We start from the raw sequence: 15,509 nt of genomic DNA on the forward strand, positions 1-15,509 counted from the left end.
GAATGATTGTTAGTTTTCCGAAGACTTTCTGAATTTCTTATGTTGATCGCATATCACGTTAGTTTATTCCTACAATAAAGTCTAAAGTTTAGCAGATTCTTTCACTATGGGATATGAAATTGCAAAAATTATTATCTTGTAGTACAAATATCTCGGTATGATGAATAATACTGTTGCACTCAACGCGGAATATTGGGCGAACCAGTTTGGGAGTTTGGATTCAATTCTAGAGTACTTTTAATATTGTTTTAGCCAGGGCAGACCATTCTCATACATTTTGCGTACAAAAATGTGGTATATTTTTTCTTAAGTGGTTTTTTAGTTTTAGTATAAAACCAAATGCTATCATTTTAAAACTTTTACCAAATGAAAGAGTATCTAATGTTATGTTATTAGCACAAAATTTATAATGATTGCACGAGGATAATAGTTCCTAAAGCCTTTATGAAAAATGCGTAAAATTCGCAATTTTTTGAATTTTCCTAACAAATTTTCTATCTGTAACTCCAGTAAAATTTTTAATTTAGTAAAAATATATTCTCTGTATATGTGGCTACCATTTCGTGTTTTATTTATTTTTGTGGGATCTAAAGCTTAAAAATTATAAAGAATTTAAGAAAAATATACCATTTGTGAATTAAAATGCTCCATCCGTTAGTTAATCATCCTAGGTTTTAGCTGGTATTCTTTACAATCTCATTTAATTGACTTCATATCAAATTTGAAGAGAGTTGTCTGCACTCTCAATTTCATTTGTCCGGATAATTTTACGATATGAATTTCTTTAGATAATCAAATGAGAGAAAATGCCTACATTAATTTCTGATATTTCTGACTAAAATGCGATTATGTTTTAATTGTTTGCAGGCTTTTGGACCAGCAACCGCTTATCATGGACCATACACATTTTACAGTCAGGTGCAAATTGTATCTTTTGTGCCATCATCGAGTGGTGTCTCGTCACCGCCATCAGGTTCCAGTTCTCCAACATTTATCCTACCCCACGATATAAACCCAAAACCTGTCCACAATAACAATGTTAATACACGGCGGAAGAATGTTCCGCGTCGGAGTGAATCTATTGTGTCGAATGAGGAACATCGGAGTATATCCGTGTTGAGATTGGGAGACTGTGTTCCTGTACGTCCATGGAGTGATCAGCCTATTGCCTGCCTGGCTGAGATTCGGATGGTGTGGCGAGATAGGAATGAACAGTGTCTGCTTATTGGACTGCGTCTATATTTCCTGCCCGAGAATACACCCACAGGACGCACTGGTCAGGGTGAGGATGAGGTTGTGGCCATTTCAGATCGTGTTGTGATCAAGGGGGATGATCTTCTGTCATGGCTGGATGCTAATCTTGAGTGGAATTGGGGCTTTAGGGTGGACAGAAGAGACATGAAGATGTATCCAGAACCATCAGCTTTTGTGCCTCGTGTATCCGTGGTCAGTTTTTCCAAATACTGCCGCTTCAGGGCGCTGATGAAGCGCATGGAGAATTTTGAGAATGGCTGGCTGAAAAGCCATCTAATTGATGCCTTGGGGGGTAGTGCTATTGAGTTTTCCTGCAATCGCATTATGTTCTGCAAGGAGACCTTTGACTATCCCGAATTGGAGACACATGAATTGCTTTGCAATCATTTGGCTCCAAAATTTAAAGGAAGACCACGTGGCAGGAGAAAGAAGATTGTGTCTGAAGCTCAGCATCAGGGTGTCAAGTATGAGGATTCTAGTGATTCGGAGTCAGCTGCCGAGTCAGAATCTTCGAGTTGTTCGTCAAAGATGGTGAGATATTTATTTGAAATTATACGTTATTTTTTTTTTATCTTAAATAAATATTTCTTGTAACACTAGAATTTTGCCAAGGCAAAACTAGAGGTGCAACAGCATTTGAGATTCAGTCAAAGAAGTCAACGGGTTAGGCTGAAAACGGAACAAAGTACGGAAACTACGGAGAATGATAGTGAGATGAATGAAGAGAAGATAAAGGCTAAGAAGGAGAATGAGAGGAAATTTCTCACGGATCTTCATCAATTTATGGTAGAGAGGAAGACACCTATACCCAAGGTTATGTGGCTGAGCCTTAGGCGAGGTGAGTAGAGAGCATATAAATGTTATATCTATCCCATAAACACCATCTTTCCCCGCACAAAATGAGAAGAAATCTACCAAATATGAGATTAATTGAATTTATATTCACAATTTCTGGATATCAATAGTACAATTTCTCTGGTTGAATGGCTTTTTGGGGGCGGCAGAAAAGATTGAAACTATGGGGATGTGAAATGAAGAGATAAAGTATCTGATAGTACACACCAGTAACTTGAGAAGGCAACACACATTTGATTATTGTGTCTTACTCCATTCGCATTCTGTATATTGAAATTGGCTTCTCTGTTGCTCATGTCACCTCATGAAATTCCACTTTATTTAACGATCTGATTAGATTACTGACCCTGTTATTTGATTGGCTGTGAAAGGGGAGAATTTTGCATTCAATTTGGTTTTGCTTTCAATGAATTTAATCAGATTGAGATTGTTAGGGCTGTGGAGATCCTTATTGACTTAACTGACTTTAGTTTTAGCCAGTTAAAAAAAAGGTTCGATACGACATCAAGCTTTCCACAAAGTTCATTTTCATTTTGCCAATTAAAAATAAATTCAGATAAAAATGACCGATTGCTTAAATACCGAATACCAATCCGACAAAACCAGCTTAGACTTGTATGAAATACCAAGAGCTTTCAATCACTGAGAGAAATCCGAAAAAGTTAAATTAACATTCCGGAAATGTTAATTTTGCCTTGCAGTATTGATCCAAAATCGGTGTAAATATTACCCTTTTTAGGTGTATTGGGGGTTAAAGATACCCTTTTTCATGTTAATTTTATCCTTAAAAAGATGTAAAATTAACATTAAAAAATGTTGATATATTTTTAGACCTAAAAAGTGTTAAAGTTATGAGGAAAAAAGTTAATCGCACCCTCTTTTTTTCTCAGTGAATTGAATCCATACTTGTCTGAATCGATTGAGAAAGACGCTTTTATTAGGGTAAGTGTGCCAAATTTCGGCATAGTTGCATGCAAGCGTCAAAGTCTCAAGTTTGAAATGTTATATTTTAAATACAAATTGATCTTTTTTTATTCTTTCTTCTGAAAGAGTGTTGCTTGGAACCTTGTAAAGAGTTTACCGTTTATGTTTACTGTAAAATAATACTTAATACATTTTAAAATGAATAAAAATATAGACATAGCTTTGGTGCCCTATTTCGGCCACCTTCATTCTCATAGTTCCTTTCCCTTCGGGAATTCTTCCAATTGCTTTTTCACGTCATCTCGTTTGTCGAACCGACATTTTTTGTTATTCTTTTGCATTGTATAATCTCTAGAGTACGTAAAATCTGAAAGTTCATGGAAATTCGAGTAACAAAAAAGGTGGCCGAAATTGCAAGCTGTCCGGAATTTGGCACACTTACCCTAAATGGAAAATCCGTTGAAAATCCATTTACTCTTTCGTCTCTTTTGGGACTCTGGGTACCCATGGAAACAACAATTTTTTTTAGACTATTTAGAATCGATAAAAATCCGATTCTTATGGATGATTATAAACTATAAGGATGTCCAAATCTAGGATATTTTTTTCAGGATCCTAAGTAACTCCTGAGCTTAGATATTTTTGGTCAAAAATCGTGAATTTTTGATTTTATGAGGACAGACGGTCAAAATGCGTGACGACATTTCTCAGAAATCGTCTGAAACGCGAAGATTTGTTGAGAAAAGTGGTCTCCTTGGAAGGTGAAAATTTTGAGGCGGGTGATAAAATCGAGGGATTATATCGCTCCTTGGAAATTACAAGGGGTCAACTCATTTTTTTTGCGATTTTGAGATTCTAATGCACTTAGAAAGACAATTTAATAAATTTTCAGATGATATAAGTCATTAAATTTCGTTATTAGAAAAGTTTTTCAAAATTTTAATCTTTTTGATTACTTGCATAATTTTGTTTGAAGTAAAGGGGCACAAAATATATTCATCATTCAAATTTTTGTGGAACAGGGGACTAACTTAAGCAAGTTGATCCCTTGTCATTCTAATTTCAGCAAAATTTGCACATCATTTATAACGACAAGGAGCTAACTCATTAAAAAACATATTTTGAAAGGTAAAAATATAAAAGTTTCGATGTTTATATTAGTGCTCATACAAATAGAAATGAAATAATTTTTTTTGTTCAGTCATTAAATTGAGATACTTATTTACACAAAGTTGAATCTTTCATTCTGTCTCCTGAAAAATGGCCGAAAATTAGTTGGCCCCTTGTAATTTCCAAGGAGCGATATATAGGTACTGCTCTCTCCGTGGAGTTCAAGCAGTAAAACAGCCTTCGAAAGGGGTAGCGGGGTGAAAATGGTTTCGTAGAGTCTTCTAGTTCATGAGATTTTTTTTATTCTTTAAGGGTAGGTCTTAAGGGTATGTAGGTTGAAAAGATTAAAACAAAAACAGCATATTTTTCTGTAATTTTTTTTAAACATTGTAAAAAAAATATTTCATTCAATCTCTTAAGCATATAAAAGTGCAAAATTCAAAGTATATGATTTCTAGAATTTTCATTTAAAAATTTTAAAAATTCAGTCGCTGGGACCTGCTTTTCGGATGACTTTTTGGAAACAAAACTCACCTTTGAAATGATCTAAACTAATACTTGAACGAAGGATTTTATATTTCCTTGATTACAGTTTATTTTACAATTCCTCTTATTTTATTATCTCAGTTACAGATCAAGTTTTGGGGCAAAATTTTAGAGGAGATTCTGGTCTATATTCCAGTATCATCTCTCTGTTATTTCATTTACATCCTAGATATTTTGATTTAAATAAAAATTTTGAAATTTTTTAGAAATTTGATTCCAAATTGCTGTACAATATCTCTCATCTTTAGTTCTAAATCGAATTTGCGTGCAATCCGAGTTTACTCACGTTAAGTTTATCTATATTTCTAAAAAGCCTTTGAATTAAATTTGAATTATCTCTGAGAATATTTGAAATATTTGGCAATTCTCTAGGCGTATAAAAAATTTTTGTTTCAATAATGATTTTAATACTACTAATAATAATTATTTTTTCTTTTGGGAGGAAATGAAGTAAAAACTGTATTGGAGTAGTGAATGTCCAAGTTTGGAAAATATTTATTTTCCATTACTTTATTTCATTTTCCAAATTAAAGTATTTGTAAGGCTTAAACTTTGATAATTCTGAAATAATGTAAAAAATAAATTTTAAAAAGTTTTATATATAATTAGCTGATTTATGTTATCAGTTAATTTAGTTGTATTAACAGATTAAGTGAATATATTTTCTCACATTTGGAGGAATTTGAAGTTTTTTTGTGTTCGAAGCTTGCATAGATTTAAAAGGTTATGTAAGTGTAACTTTTAAGCTGTATAACGGCGTTATTACACTTGCACATTAAAATTTTAATGTGATTCACATTAATTGTCGCTTGTGAGCATCCAAATATGTTATTTGTGTCTTTGAGTCACTTAATATTTGGGGTTTTTCTATTTATTGATAAAGAATTGGACTTGGCCTGCAAAAATAAGTTTAAATTTACCTAAAGCATAAATATTTTTCACATTAAAAAATTAAAGAGAAAATCGCATTAATTTTTCGCATTAATGCTATAAATCAATTTATAGCAAATTTTGCAGGCCAAGTCTATCTTTTTATCAACAAATAGATCAAATTTTGAATATAAAATGATTCAAACACACAAATTACACATTTGGACTCTCACCAGCGACAATTAATGTGAATCATATTAAAATTTTAATGTGCAAGTGTGATAACACAGTAAGACAGATAAGACATTAATAGATTTTAAGGTTATTTATGACCCAGAATGCAGCTTATAACGTATTATATGTTATCAATTTTACAGTTTTGCTTATACGGAGAATATTTCTGGTATCATACATGAATGCATGAGGGGTTATGTTTCAATGGTGTTTACCATAACCGTAGAAAGGTTAATTTAATATGCAAAAAGGTACTAAAATTTGCACGAAAGTATTCGAGTTAATTAAATTAGGGCTCTGTATTACATAATATTGTGTTGAAGTCATCAGGATTCGGGGTTTTGGAGACCATTTCCAAAATATTACTTTGCAATATATATATTTTTTTATCCATTTTAGGAATCTATTGTACTAGATTAAATTCTATTTGATATGAAATTATTTGCTATATGAAAGATACTGAACTGTTTACTGTATTTTCTGCGAAAGACCTCAATTTTTCACGGTCATTGCTATTACTGTTTGTATGACTAACAGGTATTTATTGTGGTTTAACTATATTTAGTTTTTTAAACATATTCTACTCTTTAAGCAATTAGTGAATAAGAAATAGTGATGAATTTTGGACATATTTCTATAACTTTCATTTAGATTTAATAAACTTGTTTTGCTTATGCCAAATATGTTTAAGATAATTGAGTTCATGCCATTTATAAAATGGTTTTATCTGACGTACACTTTCGACTTGAGGAAGATAAGAAATATTGCCTTATTTATTTAATTTACAGCTGAGTGGAGAACTTAAAGTTATAAACGAATATTAGTTAGTATGAAAATATTAAAAATCTCATTTAAAAACGCTTTCACATTTTTTTTACTTAACAATTTTATTAGCAATGTTAACAACGCTTCAAGTAAAATTTCAAAGTATTTTATAGTTTGTTTGTATTGTAAATAATATACATACATATTGTGTCGTTATTGAATAAAGTGCAATTTCTACGAAAATTTTTAAGTGGTGGGAAAATGCAGATGTCACAAGTTGATACTTTACGCAAAGTGCCATTTTAGAAAGAAATTTTCGCGTAATATTTTATTCACTATACCGATAAAAAGTTAAGAGAAAAAAATGTCTGAGAATATTTACATTTGGCCGTGAGAGCTTCAGGTGTTTCAACACATTGCAGGAATTGAACATGTAACACATTTAAGAAGTATTCTTACGGTATGATTTAAAATTTGTGTTTTTTTTTTTATTCCATCGAGCTTCAGCTTCACACGCAAGAAAGCAATTTACTTTTAATTATAATTAAAAGTGGAAAAAATATTTACTGGAACAATTAGTTACATTTGGTACGCTAGAAAATTTATTTGCCGTCACTTTCCTACAATTAATTGATGATACTAAATACGTTTAAATTGATTTATTGAAAAGAGTGACATTTTCAGTTAAGAAATCGGAAGAAAGATATTACTTTTATTAACATTATCTGCAGTAGAATCTTAACAAAGAATTTTATTGAAGTTTTCTTCCGTGCAAGATTTAATGTACTTCATTGTTGTTTTTCGGAGAGTCAGACTCTGTTTTCAGGTCACAGTGGTATCCCACATGAAGAAAATGAACGGAAATTTTATACATAGAACTTCCTTGTGGATTCTGAATAATTTAAATGTCTCTTGATTTGCAACTTTCATTGGGACTTTTGCATTTATGCATTAAATATTGTGTTTTTTGATAGAGAATCTAAATGGAAATAAATGAAAATATAAATGTTAATGTTAACGAGATTAAATAATTAATTACATGATTTGTAGTGACTTTTGAAATACAATTTTAGTAATTGTATTTACTGATTAAAATATTAATGCTAAGTAGTGTTGTCATACAAGCTTTTTAAAATATTAATGCAATTCGTATTAATTTTCGCTAATAAACATTCTAAAGTGCAATTTGTGTCTTTGAATCACTAGTGGTTTGCTTTTGAATGTATCAGTCTTTCAATGTATCAGTCTTTGAATATTTTAATTTTTCTTTTATTCCCCTAAACAAAAATCGTGTTCTATAAACCATATTTAATAAGGTGGAGTAACACATTATGGTCATGAAATCAGTAATTATTTTCGGTCACCTAAAGTAAAACGACTAATTAAAGATATTTAAGAATAAGAGTAACTTCAACACGCACAATATGCTCTATTCTAATATTCTAACGGAGTTGTTACATCTCTAATTAATTTAAATTCAATATTAAAACAAATGGCCAAAAGTATTGAAACAAACATAATTGAGGATAATGCATATTTTTCTGTTCGAAGTTCGAACTCAAAGAGAGAGAAGTTTATTGTAATTCGCTTTTTCTTTATCACAGCTATGGAGCTTAAATGGTGAAAGATATCAACTTTCCGATCTTCAATAACCCCCAATAGAAAAACATTATCTCCAAACGTTTTTTCCTTTTTCCATCCCCTTCAAGATCATGTTTTTTTTGGTTTATTTCAAAAACGGTCTACCGATTTAATTTATTTTCGAATATGTTTTAGATTATGGGTAGCCTAGGCGAATATTTCGTTCAAACTTACCTGGAAAATTCGCCATTCTGAATTATTGAAGTTCAAAGGCCAATCATTTAGGAGGGCTCATTTTTAACCGATTTTCTTCAATTCGGATTTAAAAAAAATGTATTGAAATTTCGAAGAAGAGGTCAGATACTATCGCAGAACCTTTGCGTTGACAGTCGCGCGTTTTCCGTTGCGCCCCGAACTCGTTTTGTCAATAAAAGACTTTTTTATTTAAAAATTTAAAAAAAAATTTAAAATGCGAGTTCTTAAAATTTTGATTTTTGAATTGTTTATAAGTTTTATGGTGTACTATAGTCCCTGAAAAGTTAAACTAATAATTTCTAGTTTAACAGGTTTGTTTAATTTTGAAAATGTTGTAAAATGTGAATTATTGAAAAAAAAAATTAAAAACGTGGAAGCGAGATTTTTGAGATTTTTTTTTTTAATTTTTTCAAACAAAGTTCAAAAGGCTATTATAAAAAAAAAACTTGATCATATAACCCAAAATCGACCATTTTCCCATCTGGATTAGCGCACATGATTTACTTTAATAACAGCTTTTCAAGATGAAACGTTAAAATAACTCTAAAAACGTGTTTCTCCATGGATTAGAACAAGTTTAGATTTCTTGCAAAGATTTTGGAATCCGATGAATCGGTAGGTTATGAACCGATTTATTTAATTTATTAACCGAATTATTTAATTGCGATCTGTGTAAAATTTCTCACTGTTATAATCATAAAAATTTTTCAACAATATTTCGTGATTTAAAAGTTGTTGAATTTTCAAACAAAAGTTGTTGAATTTTTAAACAAAAGTTGTGTAAAAATTGTTGAATTTCCAATTAAGACTTATACTTCAGTCGAGATGCTTTTCATTGGGCAAAAGTCATATAGAACATCAAATATTTATATGCGCAATAAGTATATCGTGAAGATCCGAGCATCAGATGTAATAATTTCGCATTAGGGGGGATCCCGAGTACAGGAAAAAACCAATAAAAATGTCTAAAAAGGCAAAAAATCAAAATCTTCGAAATGAAAAGAAAATTCAACAATAAACAAAACTCAACAATTTTTAAATTCAACAATTTCAAATTCAACATCATGAAATTCAACAACTTTAAATTAAACAATTTTAAATTAAACACTTTTTCCAAATTTAACACTATAATAGTGGTGTGAAAGATTACACACTATAATAGTGTTAATTTTTTTTTACTGTGTACCACTGTCTAATACTATATATGGCTAATTCTGCCCCGGTCTCCCTTAATTAAATTTATCCAAAACTAAGTTGCGTATTACTTTAGCATGTTGTAAAGTGTTTTTTACTGTTTTACTTTTTAATGTTTGATTTAAAAGCCTTGTCAACGAGTTGAGAAATGTGCTCTGTAGAAGAGCATGATTGACTTTGGAGATCTTGAAGAAAACGTCAATAGAAATGTTTCTAGATTATCATCGGCGTAGACAGCAATCTCTAAAATATTTTCGGAAATAAGTGAAATTGCACTACACGTTTTAAGGATCTTCGAAAAATTTTGAAAATTATTTTGGAAAAGTAAAGGTATTGTAATGATGCAATTTCGACTTATGGAGAGCCCCTTAAATACACCAAGCCGCTATCTGTAGCTGTTTGGTCTGAAGAACTTAAAACTATACTTTTCATCAAATTTTACTGGACTACATTAAATTTGATAAGATTTTTAATTTTGGGTAGTGCGAAAGGGGTTCAAAGTTCAAATCGCTTAATAATTGTGTTTTCTCCAAAACATTTAAAATCAATATCATTTACAAATGAGTGTACGGAGTGTATAGTGACTACTCATAACATTTTATTCACAAGATTGTTATTACTTATTATATAATACAGAATTATTTTCACGTGAAGTTGCAAATTTATGTAGTTATACAGTAACCTCAGAGGAAAACTTTTAGTAAGACGTCATTAGCAGAATAAAGTTTTTGATGGCATTACTTAATTTTCATGTTAATTTGCGAGAAAGAGTTAAAAAGCATTTCACATCCTTGTCGTAAGAATCCACAAGACAGAGAGTTAAACTAATGGATAACTCTTTTATTTTTTAGTGAATTTGTATGATATCTACACGAGGGTGCAAGAGTTCGGAGGGTACGAGACTGTGAGTGTCAATCGTCTGTGGAAGGCTCTGAAGAGAAATAGTCCGGGATTGACGCACAAGAAGTACGAGAAGGTGCTGTTGCCTTTTGAACTGCACCAGCGGAGTCTGCAAGAATCCGATGAGACTTGCAAGCGGGAAAAAGTAGCAGAAGATGATCATGGATGTACTTTGGCCAATGGTCAAATTGTGTCATCACAGAAAGGCATTAAAGTGGAGAAAATTGAGCCAGAATTGAGTCGAGAGCAGATGACGGAGATTCAGAATAAGGTGAAGGCCAAGGAGCTCAAGCAGCATGAGAAGGAGCGCCAGAAGATGCAGGTTTCCGTTCCAGTGACTGTTATTGTTGGTTCATCTCCTGGCCACGAAGAGGTGAGTGAGTGAATTTTTCCAAAATATTTTTCATTTGATTTAATAACTTTCAAGCGGACGGGCACGGGATAGATTGTGAGTTCAATAGTTGGTAATGGGTACATTTTTTATCCAGTGTAAATTTAATTAAAACTTGCTGCCAAATCTGATCATCTTATACAGACTTTAGATGTAAGGTTTATTTATACGGTTTTACCTTTACAATTTCTTATAAAGCAAGATTTTCCGATAAATTTTGGTTTAAGATTAGATATAAAGACCGAAATTTCATTTAGATATTGAAAGAGCACTAAATATGCTTAATATTTAGTTTAGAATCTACAAACATTTGGCAGCTTGGTTAAACTCCAGTCTGAAACGTTATAATAACTAATCATCCGGATAAAGGAGAGCTTAATGTTTTACAAGCATTTGTACATACCATTTTCTTGTCTAATCTAAACTTTCGATTTTAAAGGTTTGAATGTGAGAATTGAACCCAAAATCTTTGAATTTTAAAGCCACTACTTTGTCAATTTAGCGACTGAGAAACCCAGTTTTTGCATGATGAAATCCGACAAACCCAAGATTTGATCTCTAGTTAGACCAGTAAGCACCAAAATGTCATGCGAAAAATTAATACACGGAGAGATCTATCTCGTGAGTTCGATCATCCCGCATAGCTGGGACGCTTTGCCATTTCTTTGCATCACGAAGCCCGAGAAAACAGAAATCCTTGTCAGTAAAAATGGGAACGCGTTTCCCTTTGGACCTACGGATTAGCTTTACGAGTTAACTTTTCTATTTTTTTTTAAAAACGACATTTATTTTTTAAGAAATAGACAATACAGAGACAAAATCCCGAATGAGTCAAAATAAAATCCTAAATGGATCGAAATCCAGAATAACCAAATTCACGAAAGTTAAAATTCCGAACGCCAAAATTCCGAAATGGCCAAAATCGGGAAATCCAAAATCCCAAATGGTCAAAATTCGGAAAGGAACGAAATTATACGGAGGATAATGCGTAAGATAATTTCCTAAAACAAGAAGTTTTCCTTTGCCTCCAGCAAGAGCAGCTGCAATTGCGGAAGCTATGACACTTTACGGAATTCGGGATTTTGGATTTCGGATTTTTCTTCCTTGCGAGATTTTAACGTCTGCGATTTTGGCGTTCAAGATTTTGTCCCTTCGTGATTTTGACCCATTTGGTATTTCGATCCGTTCAGAATTTGGTCCATTCGGAATTTTGGGTATTCAGGCTTTCGACCCATGCGGGATTTTGGCGTTCAGGACTAGTCCCCGGCGAGTGGCCTTCAAAGTTGAAGCCAATTTATTACTTTCACATACAAATGCGTATGGGAATTTTTCTGCACTCGTGATCGTTATGCTAAATATTTAAAAAGTGAGAAGTTTTTCCGTATTATAAGATACCTTTCCGTATGAAGGGATAAATATACTAAATTTTTGTTTAAATAAATTTCTTCCTTGGAGCACTGTGAGCTGAGTCCCAGATCAATTTAGGAATTGGCTTCAAATAGCTCCATTAAGAAAGGCCAACTTGCCAGGCGCTTGGTTCAGGATTTTGACTATTCGAAATTTAGGCTTTCGGAATTTTGAACGAGACCCGATTTATCATTCATCGAGGAAGTAAATTTTATAATACGATAATAGTGAGGAAGCACAAGAGAAAATTAGTTCTAATTCAGACTTTACGCAAAACTATCTTCATTTGAACTCAAAGTTCTTCAAAAGGAATGCAATAACCTTTCCTGTAATGATCTTTACACACTAGAGAAATTCATGTCCATATTGAAGGGTTTTTCCTACACAAGCGTAGGGAATTTGCTTCAATATGGACATAAATTTCTCTAGTATGTAGAGACCATAAGAGCACTTTCATATTGACAAAATTCTTTATTCTTAAAATTATCCAAAAAATATATTTTATTTGTAAAAAATTGTAAAATTTGCACAGTTTATTAGACCTTAACCCTTTAACAACGAGACGCTTTTTACGGACTGAAAATCAACAATAAACATTAAACTGAGAAACATAATCAATGATAAGTCTTACATCTAACCTTGGAAAGTCCAACAGAGCCTGATTCGGTGTATTTTGTGTTTCTATGAACGATAGGGACAAAAATAGCCCAAAAAATTAAGTAATTTTTCTGACAATACCAATGAATAATATTTTTCGCTTTAATGAATAATATTACGTATGAGTATTGTAGTTTTTATTGCCAAAAGGGTTTTTGCTTAAAAAATATTAGAAGTATAAAAAATAAATAAAATAAGTTATGAATTTGAGAATTTAAAAATTCGCCATTTTCGAGCTTAAATATTTACTTACATATCAAATAGCTAGAGACTTGCAAAAAATATTGTAGATTCCTTCAACCTTCTACTTTACAATTGTGTACAGACATAAGAAAAAGAAATAACTTTAGGTAGTCAGGAAAAATTATTTTCTTTATGGGACACCGGTGTTCCAATCGTCCTTAAAGGGTTAAAAATGTTGGCATACGGGATATTTTTTAACCTGCCTGCTTGAAAGTTTGATCGACCCAGTGGTCCTTGAAAAAAAAATTGAATATTATTTTAGATAGTGATATAGTATTGGTACGAGTTATCAATATTCATTGCCAATTCACTATGTTTAAAACAAAGTAGCTCTTGCGATGGGTTTTATTCACTGACTATTGCATTTTGTTTGATAAATTGTATGGAATAATGTTATTAACATTGTCCCTTTAACTATTTTCTTTAGCAGACTACAACATCATCGCAGCAAATTCAAATACAGCAACCACGCACCACTATTACGGTCCATCAGACAACTATTCACCCTCAGGTGTCTGGCAGTGGGAATGTGACGAAGAGTAGCAGTCAACAGATCACCAATCAAATTCAGATAACCAATGAGATAAAGATACAGCAGATAACACTCCCCAAGGGCACCAAAGGGAGCGACTCCAGTGACAATGGTGATGAGAATGGGGGAGGTGGTGGGAAGGTACCATCACTTCGGCATATCCGTGTTAAAGCAAATGGACGGAAATTCCCAGAGAATGTGCCCACGATTGATTTGCGCGGTGACAGTGATGAAGAGGTGACGGTCAGTTCGAAAATTAGTGCCATGTTTCCGCTAATTCGCAAGAGAAAGCTGGATATTTTGCGTGAAGGTGGCCTCGAGGTGACACCAATTAGATCCAAGGATGTTGGTCAACCACTGAAACAGCCCCGTTTGGCGCCAAATCAGGAGCAAAGTGTATTCCGGAAGGTGGAGAATATCCCAAAATTTCAGTCCAAATGCATGTTTACGCAGTCTGGAAAGGTTTTTGGGAATCCCAAGGAGAATGTCTCACAGAGAATGGTCAGTAGTGTGCCTAGTACTAGTAGTGCTACTGAGGTGCTAGATCTGACAGCTAAGAAACCCAGTGGGCGTTCCACACAGGGTCAGAGTGGAGGAATGGCCAGCATTATACCCAATTTTCCTGCACTCACCAATCCCAATCTCATGATATCTTTTGTGCCACCAGCTCTGCCACCTAATTTGGGGGATACAAAAGCCCTGGGTTATGGGAATTTTCTGCCACAAGTGCTGTCAGATGCACCTAGATTGCCGGGATTTGGGCTGTCTGGATCTAGTTCGAATGCTGCAGCAACTCATCCACAGCTGAACTTCCCACAATTGCCACCCGGACTGACAATTGCCAATTTGGCCGAACTGAATGCCAACATGAATCCCTATTTCCTGTCCTACATGTATGGCTCTGAAGGCTTCCTACCGCCCTCGCAGTTCTTTGACGGTGGTGCCAAGAATGGCAAGTAGCTCCCTCTCGTGTCCTAGTGATCATACTGTGATACGACATAATGTGTCTGCCGGGTTAGCGATGCATCAGGCATACCGGGTTTGTACAACATCCCCTTGTTGAAAATGAAAGAGAAAACCCGTTGGATTTAAACGAATAACCACCTGTTTTTTTGTAATAAAAAAAAAACAAACAAAATCTTCATGTAATTTTTGCTGGTGTCAAGATATAAATCTGGATAGTTGTGTGTGTGCTTTCGTGTTAAGCGATAGAAAAGATAAATAGAAGTAAAATGAAGCAAAGAGATAATTTAGTGGATATGATGAGGTCACTTTTTGTGTTAAAGTAATATTCATGAATATTCTAAATTTACTGTGTAATCATTGTGAATAATTGTGGAATTATTTTCGAAGAAACAATACAAAGAGAGTAAAATAAATTAGTTTAAAACCATTTTTGATATTTTTTCTTGTAGTTGGTGTATAATATTTTAATATTTCCGGAAATACTGGTATTACAGGTTGAACGGAAAGTATATGTATGTGGAGCGGTAAAGAAAACAACAATGCTTGATTCCAAAAATGATCATTTTACGCTTGAAAGCATAAACAACAACAACAACAAAATTCACAAAATCTCATGTTCTTCGATCGGGCTCAAACTTTGCCAAATGTGTTTTCTCGTGGTTCTCATGATCACGAATGGGTGGCTGAAAAATTACTCAACCGTCTAATTATTATAGTTTAATAATTTCGCCCCTATGATGGCATGGATCGGGCTTAAATTTTAGTATGTTACAATTGAGGCCTTAAAATTTTCAATAAAATAAAAGGAAATTGATCCTTAAACCG

General features: G+C 33.0%; 1 protein-coding gene across 4 annotated transcripts in view; it reads left to right on the forward strand.

Moving 5' to 3' along the window:
* Positions 1–15,111, forward strand: part of LOC129803595 (AT-rich interactive domain-containing protein 5B-like) — a 42,881-nt gene extending 27,770 nt beyond the window's left edge. For 2 of the 4 annotated variants that reach the window (XM_055850286.1, XM_055850287.1), the window contains 4 exons: positions 868–1,785; positions 1,855–2,092; positions 10,440–10,861; positions 13,614–15,111. In XM_055850286.1, coding sequence (XP_055706261.1) covers positions 868–1,785; positions 1,855–2,092; positions 10,440–10,861; positions 13,614–14,678 — 2,643 coding nt within the window. In that variant the 3' untranslated portion in view covers positions 14,679–15,111. The remainder of the gene's footprint in view (positions 1–867; positions 1,786–1,854; positions 2,093–10,439; positions 10,862–13,613) is intronic. The other 2 variants (XM_055850288.1, XM_055850289.1) reach the window with 1 other exon arrangement.
* Positions 15,112–15,509: the final 398 nt, after the last annotated feature.

Source organism: Phlebotomus papatasi, chromosome 2, assembly GCF_024763615.1.
Source record: "Phlebotomus papatasi isolate M1 chromosome 2, Ppap_2.1, whole genome shotgun sequence".
Taxonomy (NCBI): Eukaryota; Metazoa; Arthropoda; class Insecta; order Diptera; family Psychodidae; genus Phlebotomus; species Phlebotomus papatasi.